At 40.6% G+C, this 25,891-nt stretch overlaps 2 protein-coding genes across 2 annotated transcripts; both read left to right on the top strand.

Annotated features, from left to right (window-relative positions):
- Positions 1-464: 464 nt before the first annotated feature.
- Positions 465-12,207, top strand: si:ch211-117n7.7 (uncharacterized protein LOC751622 homolog). Its single transcript, XM_034152655.1, has 13 exons — positions 465-644; positions 8,214-8,329; positions 8,425-8,530; positions 8,649-8,768; positions 8,913-8,943; positions 9,041-9,086; positions 9,395-9,524; positions 10,606-10,643; positions 10,714-10,787; positions 10,895-10,977; positions 11,086-11,164; positions 11,265-11,386; positions 11,488-12,207. The coding sequence occupies exons 1-13, from the start codon at positions 559-561 to the stop codon at positions 11,507-11,509; spliced, it is 1,053 nt and encodes a 350-aa protein (XP_034008546.1). The 5' UTR covers positions 465-558; the 3' UTR covers positions 11,510-12,207.
- An 864-nt stretch (positions 12,208-13,071) lies between these two features.
- Positions 13,072-25,812, top strand: tm9sf3 (transmembrane 9 superfamily member 3). Its single transcript, XM_034152007.1, has 15 exons — positions 13,072-13,341; positions 14,352-14,547; positions 14,689-14,811; positions 16,273-16,433; positions 16,598-16,675; positions 17,214-17,345; positions 17,557-17,723; positions 18,225-18,319; positions 18,419-18,549; positions 20,530-20,669; positions 21,965-22,033; positions 22,126-22,272; positions 22,902-22,985; positions 23,087-23,163; positions 24,217-25,812. The coding sequence occupies exons 1-15, from the start codon at positions 13,252-13,254 to the stop codon at positions 24,282-24,284; spliced, it is 1,758 nt and encodes a 585-aa protein (XP_034007898.1). The 5' UTR covers positions 13,072-13,251; the 3' UTR covers positions 24,285-25,812.
- Positions 25,813-25,891: the final 79 nt, after the last annotated feature.

The following is a 25,891-nucleotide window of genomic DNA, read 5'->3' on the forward strand; positions in this document are numbered from 1 at the left end:
TAATGGATGGATGAACGTTATTCTTCTAATATTCCCTCATGTAGTCTTTAATTGACTAGGATATATGAATCAAAGCATGTCATGTCACTTCATTTACTCTGCTCTTTCAAAACAGTCACTCAAAATGGTTGCAGCAAAGTTTGTAACTGTTTTAATCAGTGATGTTTTACTTTCTATCCAAATGTATTTTCCTCTGGAATTGTATTGTCTGAACCATTCAACTTAATAACAGTTGAGACTGTTACTGTAAATCTATTATCTAAATATCTATTTTAGTTGCATTGCAAGAATCTTTCTGAATAATGACAGGAAATACATGCTGGTTAACTGTATTGACTGTTTTTAAGGTGGCATTATGTGTAACATGTATTGTGCTTTCTACTAAACACTGTAAAGCAGTGCTACCTTAAATCCCAGGTGCCTCCCCTTCCGCGCGATTAAACTGCACTTTGTGCAAACTTTTTTGCTGCCAAGTGACACAGAAACACTAAGGAACTGGGCTAGGGGTTAGAATAAATATTAAAAGGGCATTCATTTGATAAATTAAACGGACTTCACATGACGAGGAAGAGGGTCGTCAAACAGCATGGTGCATCCTCCGCAGCCAGCAAAGTTCAGAGCCGGGTCCAGAGGGATGAAGCACCGTGAGTTAGCTTGTCATTATTAAGTCAGAGGTTATACTGCTGCTAACTCTGCATTGAAGTGCTGCTGGGATTAAAGTCGATATCGATTTCTCTTCCCCCCTATTGTTGTCCTAATCAACTAAAAGTTCGATATTTTAGAGATTTCATGATTGCATTTTTATTACAGTGACCACAAGTTTAAACTTAAAGGTCCCATGTCATGCTTTTCAGGTTATTACCCGTCCCCTTGTGTGTTATGAAGGTTTGTATGCATGCAAACGGTCTGCAAAGTCACAAACCCTCAAAGTAGGCTAAAGGCCCTGACACACCAGGCAGTCACCAGAGAACTCGCCGACATCCGACACCGACAGATCCATCGACGAGTTCTCCTGCGTATTGGCCGTGTGTCGCACTGAAATACACCGCTTTACTACAGCCGAGCACGTACGAACTGCGCATGCGTGAGTGGCAATAACTCTCCTTACCAGCAGGCGGCGGTAGTGTGTATTCGTCATTCAAAATAGGCAACAACCGGAAGACAGAGAAGAAGAACAGACTGATATACTATGGCCCAATCCCAAACCACGCCCTACGCCCTACCCCTACACACTCCCCCTCCGTGACGGAGTGAACTCCGTGGAGTGACACTCGCAGCTCAACGAGGCTCCCTCCTGTCAGATGGAGGGAGTAAATACAGCGGCAAGCTTTGGGACAAACTCCCCTCTCTCCGGCAGAAACAGGAAATGCCGTAACTGTATGTAACAATGGTTTCAAATCAGCATCTCTTTGACAAAAAATGTAAATTAAGAACTCAAATAAAACTCCAAACATCTTTCATTGTGTTACTTTTTTGTAAAGCTCTTTTAGTTTTAAACCTGATGTTTATAATTTTCTTAGTTTTTGCAACAGTCTGTAAATATACACAACTTTATAATAAAATGCACACATTTACCTTTTTCTAGATTAAACACAGGTATGATCCTAAGTTAAAAAAATATGAGGTTATCATGAGGTTGTTAACATCGCAATTTATCAGTGGATGTTTGCTGGAACTACTTTTTAACAGCGTGTTTCCTGACGGACACACACAGCGTGACTCCGGTCAGGTAGAGACCAGTCTCAAGTCAGCACCGATGCAGACTCGCTGTTTGAGGGCTTGATAGCCCCCTCCACACCTCTTCACACTCGTTGGTTTGGAACAGCACTTAGGCGCCGTTTACACGAGGAGAAAACGGCTTGTATCTGCATAGTTTCGCGTGCGTATAGCCCTATTATTTAGACGAGGCCGATAGAAACTGACCACACAAACGATAACGGGTCTCAAGGTGGATAGATTTGCAAACGAAACGCTCTGGGGGGTCAACCGAGTCCGTTTAATCGCCTCTATACGAATATTGCCTGAAAAAATAACGACAGCCCCGCCTCTTCGCACCTCTTCCCACCTCTCCCCCGCCTCATTGCTGATTTGTTTCTACAACAACAACAACAAGAATGGCGGATCACAGGGTTGCTGTTGTGCTCCAGACGCTACTGACCATGATTAATATGTTAGTGCTACAACTACGGTGCTTCTACGACAACCACAAGCAACTAGTGGACATGAAGAACCACATACACGACATGTGGCTAAATCCACCGCGGAGAACAACCAGAAGGGCGACCAGGAGAAAGTTTTGGGTAAGACCGGGCAGAACTAGCAGTTGGTGGGACAATTTTGTCAATGGCGTTGTCGTGGACGATGAATGGAGGGAGAACTTCCGCATGTCCAAAGCCTCTGTCGTTGCCCTGACTGAAGAACTGCGCCCATATATCGAGAAGAAAACTACAAACATGAGGGCGCCAATTGATCCACTGAAAAGGGTTGCTGCGGTTCTTTATTACCTGAGCGACGAGGGAAGGCTACGGAAGACTGCTAACGCCTTCGGAGTTTCCCGCCCGTCTTTGTCCCTCATTATTAGGGAGACATGCAGAGCGATCACCATCCACCTGGGTCCAAAATACATCAAGCTGCCTTTTACTGAGCCCGAGACCGCGGATCTGGTTGAGGGGTTCCATTGTACACATGGCATGCCACAATGTTTAGGAGCAGTGGACGGAACCCACATCGAAATCAAGCAGCCATCTAACGACTCCACTAGTTACATCAACAGGAAAGGAAAATATTCCTTTAATGTACAGGCTGTCTGTGATTACAGGTACCGATTCATGGATGTCGTGGTAAAGTGGCCTGGGAGTGTGCATGATGCACGGGTCTTTGCTAATTCCAAGCTAAACATGTACTTAAAAACTGGAAAGATCCCTGCTCTGAAAAAACAGATTGTGGACGAAGAGGAGGCCATACCATGTATGTACATAGACTGTACATTTTTTTTAAAGGTGTTTATTAAGATGTGATAAACATTCTTTGTTACATTCCCTGTCCTCACTGTGCAGCTCCTTCAGCGACAGGCTGCTGTACAATATTCATATACCTGGCTAGGTATATGTACCTGGCTGCTAAATCTGAGGACTGTTACAGGATTTTTTGTATTATATCCTAACTGTTTTTAGTACTTTTTAATGCATGTCACATGTGTGAAACTAAGCAAATAACTATGTGATTCTCCAATGTCAAAAGTGTGAAACTAAAAATAAAATTGGCTGCAACCACTTCCAGACTTTCTTTGAACTTAATGTGCAACAAATGTCATCATCCTCATGAATGAAGTTATATGGCCCATTCTACCGAGTCAGGTTGTCCATATATATTTTGTACCGTATTTATTTACACATATAGTAAAAGAACCGTACATTTTGATATGGTATTTTCAGACTGTATTGGCCACTAGCGAAACATAGTACATACACTGTAGTAAAAAACTATTATATTAACCTGTTAAGATTGTGTTACCTTCCCTTCTCTAAATAGTATTTTAACCAATATTTGAGGATTTTCAGTAAAAGTAATATAAGCAAATGTTGAATCAAAGTTGAATTTATACAATTCATAAAAATCATAATGCAAACTTTCTTTGTGAAATGCATAATACTGATCATATTGATTCCAGAGATGAAATAGAAGGGAATGAGGCTATAATGGGTAATTTTTTTGGTATTTTGAGCAAAACACTTCATAGACATGTTTTTTATATATCTGAGACTATAATATATGCCTAACAATAGTTTGGGCTTTACCATTAAGGCCCAATGTGACATATCACAGTTCAGATATTTGACACTAGGGGGGGGTTACTTTTCATAAATGTGGTGTATTTAGTCAAAATTAGGTTTACAAGGTGAAAAGGACTTACAGCCTCCCACACACTGATATAGATATCTCACTGACTGTAATGAGGGAGAAGGAAAGAGAGTGAGGAGAGTGCTTGCGGAGTACATTGACCCTTACATGAAAGACAAGACTGTTCTTTTATTTTAATAAGGTTTTTTATTAATAACATTATTTATAAATGTGTACACAGTAAAAGGGAAAAAAATACCTTTGCTAGCTAAAAAAAAAAGGCTTAAAAAAAAAGTGATTCTCCATTTGTACAAAGTCTGGTGGAGTTAAAAATAAAAATGTTTACAGACTTCCTTTGACCAAAAAGTGCTGTGAAAAAAAAAGAAGCTCACTGCTTTACTGCTCCTCCTCATCCAGTGACCGCCTGAATGAATATGGAGGAGATTGTTGCTGTGGGGTGTGTGGTACAGAGGGGTTTAATCTTGGTGTGGCCGTGTGTGGCCTTCGGGGTGGGTATGAGGGCACCTGGAAGTGTCCATATCCACTGTTGTTAGTATGAACTTGCATGAACTGGCTCATCAGGGAAAGGCCATTCTGTACAGTCACATTAATGTTGTCCATGGTGTTGTTCATACGATCCATGCTGGCTGCGCTGCGGCTGGTTGCTTCCTCCATTAAGTCCAACATCCGGCTTTTTAATCGCAGCTCTTCCTGCACCGCATGTTCAGCTGGAAGCTTCCTCTTCATGCGGTCACTTCTGTGGCCGTCCAGCCGTGCCTATAATAAACCAGAGAAAGTTTGAATTAATACACAATAGGACCATAGCCACCAGATAACAGAACACAAAAGGCATGTTGTGAAATAGCTCTCAATACATTTTACAAATAAAACAGCTCTAAATACTTTCTAATTTTACCAAGCTTAAACCGGTTCAGTTTTTCAGTGGAAGGTACTGCATCATAGTATATAGCAAGCCCTTTAAGATTGAAATCATGAACATACCTGGAGCAGATCCCTGCGATGACTCACAACCGCAGCAGTTGGCAGAGTTCCGTTGGATCTACTCGACTCTGGCAAATCCGTGGAATGCTCCAAACTCGGGGATGAACTTGGTCCGGGCAACGACTCTTCCATGTCGAACAAGTCCCCTTGTACCTGTTTTAGTTTCGCTGTAAGCTGGCCCTGTGAAATTGTGTTCTTCTCGTGAGGGAAATCTTTTTCAGTCGGGGTCCTCGGATATTGCGCCTGAAATAAGTCGGCTATCTCCGTATATTTAGGCTTGCAGGACTCCCAGTCTACATTATCCTGTATTTTTGTCGTCTTATACTCAAGTGTTACACTTAAAAGAAGTTCCACCTCGTCGTCGGACCACGAAAATAGCTCCTTTCTTGCGCGAATAACAGCCATCTTCGTTTGTTTGTTTTGTTTGTGCCTCACACACATCCGGGGGGGATCTTATACTCGCTGCTTTTGGTGTATTTTGTGGCGGAAGTTACAGCGCCACTTACAGTCCCGCCATATGTACTACAGCTTTCGAGCGGTCTCGTGTGGAAGTACAGCGCCACTTACAGTCCCAGCATATGTACTACAGAGTTTCCAGCGGCCTCGTTTGAACAGACACGTTAAATGAAACAAATGCATGTGAACGGAAGACTTTTTTGAATACGAATACTGTGCATAAAACGCAAACGGCCTCGTGTGAGCGGGGCCTTAATGTGGCGGACCCTCCGCGCGAACGCGCAAACGGAGGGGTAGTGTGTAGGGGTAGGGTGTAGGGCGTGGTTTGGGATTGGGCCAAACAAATAGCGGGTGCCGTTCCATTTTCACTCTCGTCCATCGAAAACATGTTTTAGAATATAAAAATACATGCATGATGAAATGAGCACATAAAGTGCAGACATACTATCAAATCACAGTTAATAGACCTGCATCTGATGATCGCAGTGTTCTGGCGGGTGTGTAGTTTATTGAGTCAGCAATGTAATAATGGCCACTTCTTGCTAAATTTACGATGAGATGAAAAACCGGACTTGACCAAACAAATCACGGAGCTCTCAGCAGAGGACAGCCGGGGACGCTCCCGCCGATATCAGAGATGTCCCTGCTATGTGTGGGAGGTAAGAGAGGACATTTAAATCGTTTGTTTACGTCCCTCACTTCCGTTTCGCTTCTCATTTGCTAGCTGAACAGCTGATCAGAGTGGTTTCTTGGCCCGATAGCTTGTGTCCAACACCCGGCCGATTCAACATGTTGAATCGGCCGGGTGTCGATCGTGAAAGGCCAAATAAGGCGTGTCACGGCCGAGGGTTCGGGACACACCAAATTGACTTTGGGCGACAAGGAACCCGTTTTCGCCCAACAACGCAAGACGGCCGATATCGGCCTGGTGTGTAGGGGCCTTAAGGCTACACCCTGTAGCGAGTAAAACTCTAACACAGAAAATGGACCAATCCGTGGATCCGTTACGTTACGTCCGCGGAGCCGTTAGGTTAAGTTTTTGGATTTGGATTGGAAAAGAGATTCAGAGTGTTGGCAGTACACTTTAAAGGTAGGGTAGGTCCGTTTGAGAAACCGGCTCGAGATCGCTAGAATTTGAAAATACACAACCGGAGAAAATCTGCCACTTCCTTATAGAGCCCCTCCTCCAACACACACGAACGCGCACATGACCAATGAGGGCACGAGATAAGTTTGTGCACAGATGGAAGGCTGACAGGCAGGTAGGCCATCCAGTTATTTTAGCCGGGCCGGCTAAAATGATTGGTCGTACTTTTTACAGTATTACGGCTTCCACAGATGACATTTTTTTATGGATTTTTTGTCAAAGCACTTAAGATATTCATTGCTATCGGGATGTTAAGAGCATTCCATGGAATATAACAAAAAGTGTATCTCGAGCCGGTTTCTCAAACTTACCTACCCCACCTTTAAGGTAACAGTGACATTATTATTTCTTAGAAATATTAGAACAATGTGCAGTAAAATAGTTGTCTAGAATACAAATGGTTGCATTACAGCACACTGCAGTTGTGCATTCATTAGAACAATCTGGCATGGGGTTTTGGACCTCTTCTAAAAAGGGTTGGGAAGTTAATGGTATAGTAGAAATGTTAACTCTTGGCAGATGAGGCGATGAGTTTGATGGCTGTTGAAATAGATGACCTCCTATATGTTTCCCTCGAGCTGTGAGGAGGAATCAGTCTTCGACTAAAAGGGCTCTTCTGGCTGAGTAGAGTGTTAATGGAGGGGGTGGGCTGCATTGTCCAATAATTGGCAATAGCCTGAATAGCATCCTCTTGCCTGTTGCCTCTAGGGAGTAATGACGGACTCCAATGGCAGCCTGCCTTCTTGATTAGATTACACAGTCCTTCTCTCCCATATTAATCCTGCAACCACAGATTGGTGGGACATGTGTGGAGTGGATCTCTACATGCCAATGGGCTTGAGTGTACATTCTCTTGTACATCTGTTGTTTGAATGGCGATGTGTTCATTCACTGTCGACACACTGAAGCGCATTTGAACAGCGAACCAACCATAGTGTCAGTCAGTAACTAAGACTCTGAAGTGAATTGGGTTTTGAATCAGTAAAGTTATTTGTGGTTTCCACCTTGAGACATTACTATTGCTGAGTCATCCAAAAACGTTTGCAGCTCAAACGAAGCAGAGTTGCAGTGGGAGTGAAATAAAGTGAGCCGAATTATCAGCAGAGGTACTATATACAAACAGACTGTGTCCTAGAAACCAACCATACAAACTGAATGAAGCAGATTCATGCTCCAAATCTGTGTTTCTTCAAAGCTGTTTGGCTGCTGCTAATGTTTTCTCAGCTCGTTTTACAGATGACTTAAGATCCAGGCTTCTGATGACTAAAGTCCTTAATCCGGTTAAAATACACAGAATTAACAACCAGTATCCCAAAACTGTATAATTTAGATGTGGATTAAAACTGGAAAATAAAGTCCATTTATTTATTCCAGCACATGCACATAAGGATATGACTGCATTAAAGGAGAGTAAATAAAACGGACAGATACTTAGATAAAAATGATGTATTTCTCTGGGTTTTAAAACTGTAAAATGTAGGATAATGTAAGTACACAACTAAACAAAAAAAATGTGTCTTTAGAATTCTAATGTGGAAATGTTTTTTTGGAAATTACACTTTTAAATTAACAGATGGTGTTGCATGGTGCTCTTACTCCCCTCAATTGCAGTCTGCTCTTGTTTGGCTCAGTTACAAAAATTACAATTCAACAAGTATTTGAGTCAGTATGAAAGACAACCTGGAGGGTCGTCTGCCATTACTGACACGAGTTATATAAACTGATGGCCAGATGGTGAGCGGTCACATTGATTTCTGTCTGTTCTCAGGTCCCGGTGGTGGCTGAAAAGAGGCTTATTGGCCCTCTTTGTTTTCTTCATTTTGGTGCCCTGCTTGCAGAGGACACTCCCAGAATTAATCCAGCACCTTGTTTACACTCACAGAAGTATGTGAATTCCCTCTTGGCTTCTGTGAAGTATTGTAAATATTCAAGTGGATCACACAAAAAATGGCCGCACTTCTCTTCTCTCCTGTTCGTAGTCAGGGTGCCGTTCTTTACTGACCTGAGCCGACCCTCTGATCTCTCCCTTAATCACACCGTCAACATGTACTTAACATCAGAGGAAGGAATCTCCCTTGGCGTGTGGTGAGTATAGGCCACGTTTTAAATGTTTTTATCATAGCTATAAAAGGGCTAGGACCTTTTTAATGATCCAGTTATCAGTTGTGCCTTTAAGCTGCTTTATTGTTCTGCACTGTTCAAGGCACACTGTCCCTGAAAGTAAGTGGAAGGAGGCACAAGGGAAGGATTTGGCATGGTACCAGAACACTTTAAGGGATGGAAGTCCAGTTTTTATATATCTTCACGGAAACACAGGCACAAGGTATGATGAATAATGCATTCGTGTTAAATTGATCCCAGAAGAAGCAGATATTAAATGTTTCACACAGCTAGACATATTTGGGAATGTTTCAAAAAAATGTTTTTTACTATTGGCCCCTGTGTTATCTGTGAATCATTCCAACAGGGCAGCCGCTCATCGGATCGGAGTGGCAAAAGTGAGTGATCGCCGGCACAAACATATGAATCTTTTGAAGGTCTAAAAAACGTAAGAAGCAGCAATTCTGAAGACAAATAAGCATTATGTGTCAACAGGTATTGAGTGCACTTGGTTACCACGTGCTGGTGCTTGACTACAGAGGTAGGTGAAAATGAAGATTTATGACTCATCTTCTCAACATATTTTCCATCTCCACGCTTCTTTGGCTTTTTATTGATTGTAATACACCAACCTCTCACATTGATTTAAAATCATTTGCAGGCATAAGATGTAGAGTGATGCACTTGTGCTTGATGAGTTGTTTGTTGTTAAGCCGTCAAAAGACAGTAGTTCAATTTAAGGTCAGACGCTAGTGCAGGTTTCCCTCTGAGTGGCTGCCCCCTGGTGGCCGTGAAGAGCATCTCTTGGGATCTGACGGTGAGCTGAAGTTGATGAGAGAAACTTTACAGGGTTTGGAGATTCCACCGGGGAGCCGACTGAGGCCGGTGTGACCACAGATGCCCTCTACGTTTACAACTGGGTCAAAGAACGCAGCGGGGACAGCCTGGTCGTCATCTGGGGACACTCTCTTGGCACCGGGTCAGTGACAAAACACTCCTTACCCTCAGCATTTGTCTCAAGTAGAGACTTCCACTTAACTTCCACAAGTAAAGTTAATTCAGGTCAATGTTATGAATGTGTATAACATGCTTTTCTTTTTTTAAATATTGGACTTTGATGTACTAGACACCTCTCTATCCTTTAGTTATCTAATTGCTGTTGAAACAAAACATTTGCTGTTCCTCTTATTTGATATAATACCTTGTAAATGTTTATAATACAGCAACGACTTACACCATTTAACCTGAGCAGGGATGGGCATGGCTGAACAGATGAAAGAGACCCACACACAGAAACACAACATCTAACCATTGGAAATCATTGCTGTGCAAAACACTTTGAATTCAGCACAGAATCACTACAAAGGAGACTGTTAAGAACAGTTGTTTCCCCTAAATATTGATTAGTTACATAGCTTGATTGACTCATTGGTCCTTAATGTTTCACCGTTTCAGGTCCAGTGTATTGAAATGCCAGTGACACCTATGCAAAGAAAATCATAAATAGTGAGTGTTAGACAAATATTGATACAAACTTTAGATCTCATCATATGAAATACTATCATGTCTGTCAATATATCGATGTAAATGTTACTTTGCATTATATTTGACAGTGCTGTACACATGAAGGCTTAACAATTAGCTCACGTCCATCAAACTCAGAGTTTGAGCTGCTTCCAAAAAATAAACAATAAAACTTATATTCCCTTATTATTAAATAAGATATGTGCTCTTTTATATAATATATAACACATTTTTGGCTATACTTTGTATGCTGTCTGTTGTGGTACAACATTTGGTATGTTTTGTCATATGCATTGTATGTATATTTACTGTACTTGGGAGAAGAAAAGGACACATTTTAATGGTGTAAAATAAGGCAAAGTAGGTCTTTTAATATGCTGATAGGAGAGTAATGTTGCATAGAAAATTATTTAAATCACAAAAGGTTGATTAAGATTAGCCCACAGCTACAATAAACCTGCTAACATCAGAACTAGCTGAACTGTTAATTCCAACTACACTAAATGAGACACTGAGGATGTTTCTCTTCTGTGCAGAGTGGCCACTAGTGCTGCAGTTAAACTGCATGAGCAAGGTAAGTTGATACCAGTGTATTTTGGAAAATGGAAATAAAAGGACTCTTGATGACTGTTTCCTGTTTTCAGGGAGGAGTTTTGATGGTGTGATTCTGGAGGGTACATTCAATACTAAGGGACAGGAGATACCGGCTTTTACCTGGGTAAACTCCTGGAACTTGTCACTTCTGACATGTGGTTTGTGCATTTCAAGTAGCTGCTTCATCATTACGCTTAACCTTTTAATGTATTATTTTCTTTCGGTTCTAAGTATTACTGGAGGCTTCCAGGCTCTGGATACTTATTCCCAGATCCAGGGGAAGAAAACAAGGCTTTATTTCCTTCTCAAGAAAAGTAAGTTTCCATTTAACGCTTGCTTTAAAACAACAGTTAATCAGCTATTAATATTGTTATTACAATTAAAATGCAATGACTTAATAATATGGACTTGTTATCTTGCAGTTTGAAGAAAATGACATGCCCGATCCTTTTCCTCCATTCAGAGGACGATCACTTGGCTCCTATTCAGACTGTTCAGGAGGTATTACCGGAACAGAAAGCTGTAATAGATTAGGTGTTTTCTGTGGGATAGATTTTTGTTGTAACTGGACCAAACTTTCCTTGCTTTTTTTCTGTCCCAGATGTATGAGGTAGCAGTGAGGGCCCAGAATGCAGAGCGGGTCAAGATGGTGCCATTTGACGGTTCTCTGGGGTATCTGCACAACGGCTTATATCGAGACCCCCATCTGCCTGACAGCTTACAGTGAGAAAACATTTCACTCATTGACATTCAAATGATTTTATATTGGCAAATATGTATCTGTTCATATCTTCAACATCTATTTCATCATGTCTCCTCCGCAGGAAGTTTGTCCTGTCGCTGTAAAGTTGGAAGCAGAAGACTTCAGACACACATTGATCACACACTACATTCCAATCAATTGCTTTTGTCTTTATGACTGCATTTGCACAAATATGTGATTTTCTTTACTTTTCAAATTTGTATTTGTTTGCCAAAAAAATAAGATATAAAACAATCATAAAAAAATGGTGTGATTTGTATGAGCCATTGTGGCAGAATCCGCCCTCTGCTGGGCATTGTGGTGTGGTGATAATGCTCATCTATAATTCCCAATAATGAGTTTTGTAATCCAAGGTTTAAGATGTCTATGTTTTTATTTCAGAACAATACATGGAGAGCAGCTGCTGGCAAATGTCAGAAATGAGTTGTGAATGTCTTTCAATTCAACCACAGGATATAAAGTGCATTCCTATCAGTTGAAAGAACCTCAGTTCAAATGTCTTTGCCGTTCAATTATAATACATCTTTATCACTGCTGATGTCAACAAGCAATGCATTGGTCCGTCTATGTGTAAGGCACTTTTACATTTCACTAGCGTAAAACTCCACAGAAGATGTCCTCCTTGCACAGATAGTAACTCCCTTTCACCTCTCAGTAATTCACATTAACAGGCCTAGGATTAATCCATATACATGCAGCATGCTGGAAGTTGCATTGATGAAGGGACGTTTTATCCATGCTTCATATTAGTTATTTTAATAAACTGTATTTTTTAAACATGTCTTATTTAGGGTAAGTCCCTTCTGCTCATTCTAGTGATTTGTATAATGTATAGTTGACGAACCTGTCAACAAGGCCTTCCAACCTCATATTGTATTGACACACATCTACATTTATATGCTGTCTACTGATGTTAAATCAGTGTATTTTTCTTTGATATATAGGGTTAGAGTCTAATTTGAATTCTTAATTCAGTTATATGTCACATTTGGGTAGATGTTAAAAAAACATTTAAAACTCAAGAGCATGTCGTCAATGAAGTGGCATCTGTCTCCTTTTGATGAGAAGGTCTGACCACATTTGTAGAAGGATTTATTAAAGGGGAAAGTGTATTTGCAGTACCTTTGAACTACTGCTGTAGATGGAAGATTGTTAAAAATATTGCCCTTTTTATTATACTACCTAGGTGTTGTGGTTGTGATAAGAGAAGTAAATAGCTGTATTCATGAGTTGCACAGGGAAGTTGTTGAAGGTGTTTTATGTTCTCAACAATCCATCTATTCATTGGAATGTTTTAAGTTGTGGTATTATGTTATCCAAACTATCCCCAGAGTGGTATCATGAAAACCCCAAATATATTAAATGAATGGTTGACGCTGTGGTGAATGCTTTAAACTACACATGTAAATGCATGAAAAGTGAAATATTGTTTTGAAAACTTCAGACCCATTAGAAGGACTCTGAACAGTGAATATACCTGTATGTTGTGCGCACGGAACATGTTTCGTGCACCTCCTCTGTCAAAGGTGAGTTGAAGCTCCAGTCTTGCCAGTCGGATGACGTGGCTGAAGGTTGCGGGCGATGCGCCGACAGAGTTTCATTACTCACCGTTTGATCCATCGCTTTTCACTGTGACTGGTTGCTACGAGTCACGTGACTCAAGTCAGCCAATCCTATGTGGATGCGGTGTGCGCTCGTGAAGCGCTTACGCCATATGCGTACGAGAGCATCCCTAAAATTGCCTCTGTCATACAACCAGGAAGAAGGTGGGATAGCCCTACAAAGCTAACATCCCCAATCTTTCTGCATACTTTCTCCGAAAATAATGGGGTCTTCCAGGTGGAAGGTGGCGGCAGCCTTTCTCGCTATAGTGGGCTCTTTATTACCTGTCGACGCAGATGAACATGAACACACGGTAAGACGCCGTTTTGAGAGGCCGATTGAAAAGGGGGAGCCTTGAAAATAATGGACGTTTGTGCTCTGTGTAACCTGCTAACTGTAGCTGCGACGGCTAGCTGCACACAAGAAAACAGAATTACATACACGACAGAGTGCACGCCTGGGCCTGTTGGGTTATTTATCGATACTTGGCGAGCTATTAAATATATAGGCATTGAATTAGCGAGCTAACTTGTTTCCACTTATCGGCCTAAGTGCTTAAAGCTAACGTTTGCAGCTAGCTTGTTAGCACGTCTTCCTCACTGGTCTTCACAAGCTTCCCTTGAGCACCGAAGGAAACTGCAAGTTAGGCTTGCTAGCGTTAGTGAGTTGTTCAACAAAATCAAGGCTACGGCCGTTATAAACGTGAAAGGCTTTTAGGAAATCCAGACAAACAGGATTTCCCCGAAGTGATGACTGCGATGGCTGTTATTTCAGACAATTTTACATATGCCGAAACAGTTAAACGTCATGGCCTCTCGTTATTTATTCTGTTCCCTTCGTTTTATTACACACAGACGCCGTAATTAAAACTGATAAACACATGAATAATGATGTATTAAAGTGTCTTCGTCACTTGGAATGGCTGTTTTAGGCATGAATTCAGTGGAAACTGATATAGCGTTGACGTTTACTTCCTTATCTGCAGCGTCGTTAACGTACACCACTTTTTGTGTTGTGTCTCACAAACGCAGTGATAAGTGTGTTGCATTTTCTTATGTTTGAATGAATTTTAATGCAAAAGATTAAAAGGAAATGTGATGATAACGTTTCATTAGACAAGTCCTTTTAACCTCAGTGTTTAAATTAAATACACCTGTTTAAGTTTGGTCATTATTATGAGGGTAAACATACATTCAGAGTTATTTAAAAGTCACACTTTATCTGTTTAATGTTGAAAAGCTAGAATATGAAACCACTTAGACTAGAATAACTGGTATAGCATTCCTGGACTTCACAATAAGAGTCCTTGTGTTTCCTCTGCAGTACATAGATAAGGAGGAGGTCGTTTTGTGGATGAACACAGTGGGGCCTTACCACAACCGGCAGGAGACCTACAAGTATTTCTCTTTGCCCTTCTGCGCGGGCTCCAAGAAGACCATCAGTCATTACCATGAAACCCTCGGAGAGGCTCTGCAGGGAGTGGAGCTGGAATTCAGCGGCCTCGACATCAGATTCAAAGGTATTCTGCTGTTACAATGACTTATTGGGCACAAAACTGATGAGAGCATTGCAATACTACTTTGACATTTGTCTCTGCATTTGTGGGTGTACTCTGACTTTCCCAAACATAATTCTCACTTGTTATCTATGATTCTCGTAGATGAAGTCATGCAGACAACATACTGTGAGATTGACCTGGACAAAGCCAAACGGGATGCCTTTGTCTACGCCATAAAGAATCATTACTGGTACCAAATGTACATAGATGACCTCCCTATCTGGGGTAAGTGATCCATTTCTTTAATTTTTCAAAATTTCCTTCAAGGCTTGATATACCTCTAATAAATTGGCGGATACTAAATACACATGCTTTTTAGCTTTCCTTTTATTATTACTCTATAAAGTACTTATTTTCTAATGGTATCTTCCATTCTGAGTTCATTTTACAAAGGTTGGCAGTGACCCGGCTTCTTGTGTATCAGTGTGTTTATCTTGTAATTGGAGAAGTTAAACCAGTTCTTATTCATGGGTGGGACTATCCAGTCATTCATCACTGGCCAACTCACTAGAGGAGTTACTCTACACTTGTATTGTGTTTGAAATAGCTTACTGAAAGCATTCAACTCATTACTTGTGGTGGCTCTGAGCAATTCTTGCTTGGTTTTTTGTCAAGAATCTCTTGAACAATGCAGTGTTTTGGTGGATTAGCTGCTGTCTTCAGTTACATTTTTGACAGATTGTTGTTGTCTTGCAGAAAACTGTATTTGTGATAAATGCTGCAACAAAAAAAAACTACTCAAAAACATCAGATAAACCTCCTATTTAATTATATTATAATATTTTTATTCACTGGAATGCTTTATGGAAAATGTATTGGTATATGAAACCAATTTGACATACCAAAATAATTAAATACATCATTAGAATGTGTTAAAAAGAGCTTCACTGTCAAACTTTCCTTAATGCTGCAACTGTGACAAGCGATCACTGCAAAATTATTATACAGTACGTGGTTATAGCTTGTACAGAGGCGCCACTCCTACTCAAACAGAACCGTCCAGGCTGAAGTGGTTGGTAGTGGGTGGGACTCTGGCATTTACTAAGACCGTATTGTAAGTTGCACACACAGGCCTTAATCGCCATAAACAAATATAGACTTTAACCTCATGTCCGGTTCGCCAGCGTGGTAATCAAACAATTGCTCTTATCACGTCTGAGACGTTGATGTTTGACGTAGGTTATGCAGCAGCATTTGTAGTTAATCACTTCTTTCCCACAACACACTTGCAGCAACAGTGTCTTATGTTAGTTAGCCTCCTAAGGATGGTTAACTTGACTAAAAACATTGCCCATCAAAATCTATTTGTCCAGTGTTCAAAGAGAATCATATGTTTATTGCATCACAGATAGTAAAAATCCTGTCTTCTGTGAAAATCAAACAATCTTAAATAAGGTCATGATCAATAATAAAGTTCCCCTACTTAAATATAAAAGAGTAATAGCAACATTGGGATTAAAATGTATAAATGGCAACATTGTATGAGTGTGTTCTTTATACATGATAACACGAGCATCCTGTTGAGTCGCTTCAGAGCACTTGTTTTGCATTAAACTGATCTGCTCAGAGATTTTGCATCAGATTGTTTATGGGAGGCCAGTAGGGGCCTGCTTTGTTTGCCCTGTCCGTTTGACCACTTCTGAAAGAACCAGAATAATAATTCAATGCATGTAAATGTTATTAAAGGTATTGTTGGTGAGGCGGATGAAAATGGAGAAGATCATTACCTGTGGACGTACAAGAAGCTGGAGATCGGCTTCAATGGCAACAGAATTGTTGATGTGAATCTGACCAGTGAAGGCAAAGTCCGACTTGTGCCAAACACAAGAATAGCCATGTCCTACTCTGTGAGTACATGATCCACACAGTGGTTCTTTTTGTATTGTACTATATTTCATTACTCTAGTGTTTGTCTTTTAATCTCATGTCGTATAAAGTAGTGTTGCCTCGGGTAGTCGTATAAATGAAGTGTTTATAGTCAAAATATGAATGTAAACCCTTCCTGTCACAGGTGAAATGGAAGAAGTCGGATGTGAAGTTTGAAGACAGATTTGACAAGTACCTGGATCCATCCTTCTTTCAGCACAGGGTGAGTTGTATATCATTGTTTGCGCTGCATCGTGTAAGCCGAGAGCGCCGGTGGCTTGTTTTAACAGGGCGCTTATGATTTATCACAAAGCACAAGTTGAGCCTCGTACTGCGAAAAGTTTGGTGTAATCTGCCGGTCTGTTCACTTTTGGCTGACTCTTTGACTCAAACTGCTTTTGTAGCAGGCCATCAGCTGGGCTCTCTATAAAAAAGGAAGTTAGACTGATTTTCATTTAATCTATATATTTTTGTATCCACCAGCTAGTGGAAGATACGTTTGTTTCCTGCCCTGACTTTGTAGAGAGAAGCTGAGCCAATTGAGAACAAGCGTTAAAAAAAAAAAGCAGTATTTTTGTGATTTTAAATACCCAGATAAGAGTAATGGATTCAGCATGTTTTTTGATTACTTTTTTCGCACAAATCAATAGTCCATGGTTTGTTATTGAGCCTTTTGATATTTGGTACATTCTGGTTTTGATAAAAAAATCTTTAGAAAATGGTTACTTTTTAAAATAATAATAATTTTTCTTTACTTTTAGATTCACTGGTTCTCCATCTTCAACTCCTTCATGATGGTGATTTTCTTGGTGGGTCTGGTGTCCATGATTCTGATGAGAACACTAAGAAAGGATTACGCCAGATATAGCAAAGAGGAGGAAATGGATGACATGGTAAGTTATAATGAGCTTTAGAAATTAGCACATTGTTATTTGTTGATGTTAAATTTGAATTAAAGTGTTTATTTTTGTGATTTAAATTCCTTTTCTCTTTCTGTTTTCCCTATTCCTATCTTTGTACTTTAATATAAGTGATGGAAGGTGTGATTCCATGCTGTGTCAAATCTTTTTATGAACTTTTTGCATTGTCCCTGTTCTCCATCAGGACCGAGACCTGGGAGATGAATACGGGTGGAAGCAGGTTCACGGTGACGTGTTTCGGCCGTCCAGCCATCCCATGATGTTCTCCTCGCTCATCGGCTCCGGCTGCCAGATCTTCTCCGTCTCCTTCATCGTCATCATCGTTGCCATGGTGGAGGATCTGTACACCGAGTGAGTAGCTAACCGCTAACTGCCTGGTAGTACCTTATTGTTCTCATTGTGTGTTTGGGGTAAGATAAGATGATCCTGTTTGATAAACCCTATGAAATAGGTAGAATGGTTTTCTGTACAAATAAGGAAAGAGACTGAATGAATGGGACATTAGAGGAAAACAAAAAATGGTATTGCGTTAATAAAGGAAATAAATGGTTGTGTTGACCGAAAGTTACTCTGCATGTGTTTTTTCTTTAACGTTATGTCGAGTGTAATTTAAAAGGACACTAAACTCATATTTATTGACAAGCTTAGTTTAAAATATTTATTATTGATTTTGGAAAAACAGTCCCTTTTTTAAGCGCTCTGTTCAAATGTAGCTTAGAGAAAGAGATGTGTGTTCAGACGTCAGTGTAGGAAAACACAATTGATGTGAAGTACCAGCTTTAAGGGGAATCTCAGACGCTGAGAGAGTAGTGACCTCTCAGAGCTCCACTCATACCTCGGTTCTCTCTGCAGGAGAGGATCCATGCTGAGCACAGCCATCTTCGTGTATGCCGCCACCTCCCCTGTCAATGGCTACTTTGGGGGAAGCTTGTACGCAAAACAAGGAGGTAATACAAAAAAATGTCAATGCCTCACATTCTCTCCTCTCTTTATTTCCTGTCATACATGTCTCACGTGATTCTGTTTGATTTGTCTGAACAATCCAGGCAGAAGATGGATAAAGCAAATGTTCATCGGAGCGTTCCTGATCCCAGCCATGGTGTGCGGGACGGCTTTCTTCATCAACTTCATCGCTATCTACTACCACGCCTCCAGAGCCATCCCATTTGGCACCATGGTGGGTTTTGACACAGTAACACCTCCCTAAAAACCACAAAGATATGAACAACATCCTCCCAGTCAACAGCTTCAGTTTGTGTGGCTGTGCTGCCCTGTGGTGGAAGTGATAAGATGTAGACTTTATCTATATCAGCCTGGAGCAATGACAAGGTTTTTTTTTTCATTGAGTTAGTTAATGTTCAGGCTAGAAAATGATCCTTTCCTCATCTGAGAACATTAAAAACAGATCACATCCTATAAAATACATTCCACATGACGCCGGGACCCTAACTCATAGCAGTTTCTCAACTCTGATGAGTTTAATTGTGCATTTACTGCCAAAGTTTCCAAACTGAAAAGCAAGAAAACAAAACCATGAATGCTTTCCAGATAAACTCCTCAGATACTTAATTGCAAACAGCTGTTTGTCGGCTCCACACGCCAGAGTTAAGTGTCTATCAGCTAGTGATGTGTCGGTCGCGAACGAGCCGGCTCAAAGAGCCGGCTCTTTGGAGTGAACGACGGGAGCCGGCTCGCGCCCGCGAACGAGCCGTTTTTTTTTTTTTTTTTTTTTTTTTTTTTTTAGTAATACAGAATGATATGATGATCTCCGCGCTAGAGCTGCTCCGTGCATGCATGCAGTGACATGTAATATCCAAGGATTAGAGACTGTTGGATGCTGCTGTTTTGAGCATTGCAATACATTTATTTGCATTATGTTTTTTATGATTAGAGACGGTTGGATGCTGCTGTACTGAGCATTGCAATATATTTATTTTCACTATGTTATTTATTTATGATTATCCTTGGGCTCAGCAAAGACTTGATGTCAGCTGTTGCTGTCTTTTTTTCGATAGTTAATACTGAAATAGAGCCCTGCTGTTTTGTCAGGGCCCTTTCTTTAAATATAATTTTAAAATGTCGATACAGTAGCCCCTTTTTTTAAATGTCTATGCTTAAGTTTTTGTGTTGCTATCTGCTTTGTGTAGCGTGGTTCTACAAACAAGTCTGTGCATTCATTGGGTGGTATCAGAGAGATACAAGGGTCTGTAAATGCAATGAAAACAATTGGCCACAGCAAATAATTGATATTAAACATGTAATTTTTACTTTTGAATACTTCAGTACAAAGGATGTATTGAATAATTTAAGTGATATGTGTACACATATAAATCATTAGTCAAAACAGGGCTACATTTGATTGAATTATAAAAGGTATAATATGTGGTAAACTGAAGAGCCGTTTGGGAGCCGAAAGAGCCGGCTCTTCTTGGTGAGCCGAGCCAAATGATCCGGCTCACCAAGAAGAGCCGGAATTCCCATCACTACTATCAGCGCAACATGAGATCCATCAAGTGTCAAGTAACGATCTTAAAATCAAACCACCAAATAGCCATGATCCAACTGCAGCGTTATTTCATCCGAAAACATTTGGGGCAGTCGTAGATTGTTTTGGCTAAACCTGAAGGTATTCTGATAATAACCGCATTACTATATGCATTTGTCATCACTTTGTCTTATTTATTTGCATTTGTACTTCTATATCAGACTATTTGATATAAGGGAAAGCTAACAATCAAGCATCTTAAAACAATTGTAACTGTCGATTGTAGTCCTTTGTGAAATAGCGATGCTTATAGTATGGAAGTTAACACTTGCGCCTCTATTGGCTAGCCCTCCAACACATTGTATGTAATAGGCTTAGGGGCGGGACATGTATAACTAGTTGACCAAACAGATCAGAGCAGACTGGGCTCTGGTTTCAGACAGAGGGTGAAAAGAGATGCTGCAGCACAGGCAGTATGAGAAAAATAAAGAGCTTTTTGAACATTAAAGCATGGAGACATGTCACAGTAGAGACACAAAATACAAATATGAACTTGAAAATGGGCAACATAGGGCCCCTTTAAACCAATTGAATTTCTAGGACACAGTCAAAAGGACAGTTGAGATGGTGTATCTGAGAACACCCTGTATATTAAACGTGCGTTTCCTGCAGGTTGCCGTCTGCTCCATCTGCTTCTTTGTCATCCTGCCTCTTAACCTCGTGGGAACAATTCTGGGGAGGAATCTGTCCGGCCAGCCGAACTTCCCCTGCCGAGTGAACGCCGTGCCGAGACCCATCCCTGAGAAGAAGTGGTGAGTGTGGCCTCACACATATACATACGTTTGTTGTATGTTGTACAGAGCCTAATATAACATCTTAAGAACTGTTTCTTTGTTTTTTTCTAGGAAAACAAATATGTTTAATTTACAATTATAATAAACAGTTACAAAAGCACATTTTGGGTATATTAAATGGAGACATAAGACTCACTGCCACAAGAGCTTGAATAGGTACAGTCAGATAGCTAAAAGGACTGCTCCATTTTCTTTAACATAACAGGCCTGGAACTAGGACTAATGTTTAGTCTCCAGCAAGCTGTATGGCAGCAGCTCATTTGAGTGCTATTGTGTGCTTCAGTTTGAAGTACAGGCTTTTTACTAATAGATGTTATTTTGTAGTAAGGGTTTGTACTTGGAGAAGAAAACGCTGTACAATGGTTCAACCAGACAGACGATCTAAAGAGCAGAAAGAGACAAAGATAACCCTGAGCAACAGTTCAATAAGAATAAAAGAAAACAACCAATCAGTGGTTGAAAATGTGGAAGCGTAGCAACGAAATGTGTGCAGATTAAGATAATAACAGGTTAGTCTCGAGTTAGCACTATTGGAATACCAGCTGAACACACTCTTCAGTCTAACCACTGAGTACACTGCAGAGGACTTAAGGAAACAGCTTCCTGAAATATTTCAAGCCCAATTGAGTTGCTACGGTTCAATAATGATGAAGGGGCTCTTAAACTATTGTCGACTGAAAACAAATAAAAAAATCGAAGGGGTATTTGGGAAAAAGATGGTTCCTGCAGTGTTTTCTCTGTCATGCAACAGTGGGGAAATCGACTGAATGAAAGTTTGAATCATTATTTTCTCCTTCTTTTTGAGCATTCACTATTGAAATGTAAATTCAACATTTGAAGTTTAAATAGCCGTTATGGAAAAATGGAATGGAAACGTCGATAGAATAGCTGATTCTACAGATACTTGAAGTGTAGCACCGGGCATGCCGTGTTGACATCGCTGTGGAGAGAAGGGTGATCAATAGGCAGTGAGGAAGTTGTACTTGACGCATGAAATGAATCCTAAGCGTTGTAGGGTTGGTGTTCAAGTGTTAGACAAGTAGGAAATGGTATTGCTGTCTACACATCCTCTCAGGGTAATGAAAAATATCAAGCAATAAACCGAGTGCTTTAACATTTACAGCCTTCAGAGGCTGTGTGGGCAGCTGCCAACAGGAAGTGGTAGCTGTGAGACTTATTTTGAGTTTCCAATCTGTCTCCATTTTCCTTCTCATAACACTTTAAGTCACACACCCTTTGTTACCTTGTGTCAGGTTCATGGAGCCGGCTGTCATCGTCTGCCTCGGAGGGATCCTTCCGTTCGGCTCGATTTTCATTGAAATGTAAGTCATTGCTGTCGAACTGAACGTTTTCCTTTTATGTAGCAAGTGTATCTTTGCGGCAGGTGACATGTTTCCTGTCCTCTCTTCTTCAGGTACTTCATCTTCACGTCCTTTTGGGCCTACAAAATCTACTACGTGTACGGCTTCATGATGCTGGTCCTGGTCATCCTGTGCATCGTGACCGTGTGCGTCACCATCGTGTGCACGTACTTCCTGCTCAACGCCGAGGACTACAGATGGTGAGAGTTTGGCACCAGTGTTGACAGCAACTTTCCCCGCACCGTGAAAGATACAATATGTAACTTTCCTGCATATAATGTCATCAAATAGCTAAGCAGATGACGTTTTTTTTGATGAGTTGTGTATTTTAATACCCTAATGTTCCAACTATTTACAAACCTAGCGAAATCCATAATTTGAATCGCGTGTAGTGCTGTCGTTTCCTCTCTAGGCAGGAGTCAGCATCGATTTATGACTTTCCATCTAGTTTGAAGCTACGGGTTTTTATTGGATACACTTTGAAGATTGTCCATTACAGCATATTTTAACCAGATAAGGGAATTTAGTCATGGGGTCTCAAGTTATCAGAGAAACAAGCTGAACAAACTTTAGCATCTGCCAAACACCTTCAAAACAACTCCTATCATTCAAATTGTCACCCAAACCCATTGAATGAAAGACCCATAGTAGGAAAGTAAATGTTATGCGTTCAAATTAATGTCCTAGAGTTTAGTGTTGGGAAATAATTGACTTCCCTTGCAGTCAGCCTCTTGTTCACCTGCATTAGTGTCTAATCCAGAGCTGAGAGAATGATTAATGAACCAAACAATGACCTAACTAACTAACTTTGGTTTTCTCTCTTTTCTAGGCAATGGACAAGCTTCCTCTCCGCTGCATCCACTGCTGTTTATGTTTACATGTACTCCTTTTACTACTACTTCTTCAAAACTAAGTAAGTTTAACACTGTATCAACCACACAGGTCATATACAACCAAGAGAGTACAAAAGCAATGAAATGCATTTGTTAAATGTTTCTCTTTGGTGTATTTCAGGATGTACGGGCTCTTCCAGACGTCCTTCTACTTTGGCTACATGGCTGTGTTCAGCACCTCTCTAGGAATCATGTGTGGTGAGTCTCAAATATAGTTGCTTTAATACTCTAGGACCTTCCAGAGTAAAGAAATACATCACTTCTCGACTCATAATACTCACAAAATTCCATTTACTTCAAAAAGTAATTGCAAAATATATAGCTTTACTTGGAAAATACTGCCTTTTTCATGAATGTAAAAGATGTTTTGGCAAAACAGTTATGTGAATATGCAGAGCTCCGTAATATGTTTCTGCAGCTTCCCAAAGAAAAAGAACCCTCTTAAACCTCTTACCTTTCTGTGACGTTTGCTTGTATAAGTGTTCCAGGTCAGACTCTGCAAACCTCTTAGCTGCACAAACCCGTTGTAAACGTCTTGTTTCAACTTGATGAATGCTGCCTGTTCATGAGGAGCTGCACGTTCCTGAAATTGAATCGTTAGCACAATGATCCCGAAGCACAAAATTGGCTCGACGGCAGGCGCCCGTCTCTCACACGCCGAGTTGAATCCCTCGGGCAGGAGCACCCGTCTGATTTCTGCTTTAGGCATTTAAACAACAGAGAGCAGATGGTCAAACAAGAAATAAACAGTTCATAATTATTCTACTATGGATTGCAGCCGCATCAATCAGAAAAGTTTTTAACAGCTGCTGGGTGCACACAGTGAGAGACGGCTCCCCAAAGGTGAAGCCAGCTGGTTGGTTAGTTAAAGTGCTTGATTTGTTTCTGAGCCGTGCCTGTTTTTTTAACGTCAATATTGCTAGTGATCATGTCGGTTTGATTGTGGGAAGCAAAAACTTCACTATGCAGCCAACTAGTGCTTGGTTACAGGGGCCCTATTAGGTCTTAGGGCTTTTCCCTTTCTGTACAGTAATATATGATTTTGTGCATGTTAACACACTTCCCCAGCCACAGCTGGTACTGTACATCTTTCTCTGTGTGCACCACCTCCTTCAGGGTTGCTGGGATGTCACCTTTATTGGATACCTTCACCAGTAATCATTTCCCTCCTCCTGTGATGGATTAACCAACAAAGTGCTTGCAGTTGCTAGGCCACCTTAAAGAAACTCACTGAACTCTGTTGTTTTCCAGGTGCCGTTGGATACATGGGAACAAGTGCCTTCGTGAGGAAGATCTACACAAATGTAAAAATTGACTAAAGAAGCGAAGCAGCATCACAGGGATATAAATGCATTTGCCTCGTGTATCCTGAAAGACGGCGGGCACAAGTCATTCTTTATTCCTCTTTTTTTTCCTTGCAAAGAGAATGTGAGAATCTCACTTTGTACAATGTCGTTTATTTTTTCTTCGTTTTTCTGAATGAATTTCAACGCCGCAACTCAGAATCTGCGGAAAGAGATTTCAAACACAAGGTTCTGTTTTTATGAGTTGTTTCAAACAAACGTTGGGCAAATGTTTAAGGCTGACATCTTTTCCAACCCAGTCCCACCTGAGACCAGAGAACATTCACGTTTATCGCTGGGATAGTGTAGCTCTCTTCAGTGAAGAGGCCTAAGTGTATTGAGAGCCTACGTTCTGTTCTGTTCTGTTCAGTCAGAATATTGGAGTTGGCTTTTGCGCCCGTGTTCTGACTCCATTTCTATTTTGTATTCTTGAAGTCCCTTGAAATCGTTAACACGCAGTAAAGGTGTTTGTTTTGGTTAATGTCCACTGCAAAAAAAGATAAACAAGTCAAGAGTCATTCCCCCGTTTTGACGATTCTTAATCCCGTTACAGTAGCAATCCATCCAGTTGTTGAGGGAGATTTTAGTCCTGCTGTAGTTTACTGTGCAGACGAGAACAGAGGGACTTATCAACGGTTGAGGTACAGTAAGAAAACCAATTTTTAAATGGATGTTTGATGTGATCCCATTTCCCCGTTCACCCGGGGTTTTCTTAATGTTTGGGTTTGAATGAAGTCTACTTGTAAAGATAATATATGGATGGGTGGGAGTGTATATAACCTTAATAATGTACCTTTAGACGTAGATCCCAAATGTATTTTCGTTGTACAGATTTACTACAGGGTGTCTTCTTTTTTTTTAATCTAAACAAAAAAAGGTTTTTCTTTTCCTCGTTTGGGATGGGGCTGGTGGCGCTGTTACATCTTGCCTGATATTGCATGAAGTTTTCACCAAACCATCTGCTCAACAAATTCCACTTCTGTCGAGATTTATGTTTTCCCCTCTCTGATTGTGAGTATGTTCTCAAAATGTAAAAGGTACATTTTGACGGCGTGCTTGTGGACTCTTTTTATTTTGATTTCTTATATTATTTAAAGCTTTAAAAGCCTCTGCATCCTCTGGTAAGCCATTTCCCCTTATGTTCTTTTCTAATGCTAACCCCAAACATAATTTGTGAATGTCAGAAGCAATGAGGCGATGGCTTTGTTTCCGCAAACATACTGTACAAAGTGAAGTTTATGTACACTTAAAAACTAGATGTTTTCATAACCACACACAGTGCTGGCTGCGGAGTGTTTCAAACGCTTTCCCCCCCATTTTGTGTAAATACAGTATGTACCCTACTTGTATGAGAAGTGGCAATGCCTTTTTTTTTTTCTAATTTCCAGTTCTCCCCACTGAAGTTGATTTTGGCACCTCATGTTGTGTACCAATGTCTGATTAGACATTCTGAACCTGCATATTAACTTGCTGTAAAAAGAGAAAATAAACATGTTTATGTACAGGGGTTATTAAGTGTGGTTTCACTGAGGCTACATATTTTGGAGTTACTAGAGATGTGTTTTACTCTTATGCCAATGTAA

The sequence above is a fragment of the Trematomus bernacchii genome, unplaced genomic scaffold (genome assembly GCF_902827165.1).
Source record: "Trematomus bernacchii unplaced genomic scaffold, fTreBer1.1, whole genome shotgun sequence".
Lineage (NCBI taxonomy): Eukaryota > Metazoa > Chordata > Actinopteri > Perciformes > Nototheniidae > Trematomus > Trematomus bernacchii.

Coding starts and splice junctions, on each gene's coding strand:
- tm9sf3 (XM_034152007.1), top strand. CDS start 13,252: ATGGGGTCTTCCAGGTGGAAGGTGGCGGCAGCCTTTCTCGCTATAGTG. Junction 16,434..16,597: donor GAATAGCCATGTCCTACTCT/GTGAGTACATGA, acceptor TTCCTGTCACAG/GTGAAATGGAAGAAGTCGGA. Junction 16,676..17,213: donor CATCCTTCTTTCAGCACAGG/GTGAGTTGTATA, acceptor CTTTACTTTTAG/ATTCACTGGTTCTCCATCTT.
- si:ch211-117n7.7 (XM_034152655.1), top strand. CDS start 559: ATGACGAGGAAGAGGGTCGTCAAACAGCATGGTGCATCCTCCGCAGCC. Junction 9,525..10,605: donor GGACACTCTCTTGGCACCGG/GTCAGTGACAAA, acceptor TCTTCTGTGCAG/AGTGGCCACTAGTGCTGCAG. Junction 11,387..11,487: donor CATCTGCCTGACAGCTTACA/GTGAGAAAACAT, acceptor TCTCCTCCGCAG/GAAGTTTGTCCTGTCGCTGT.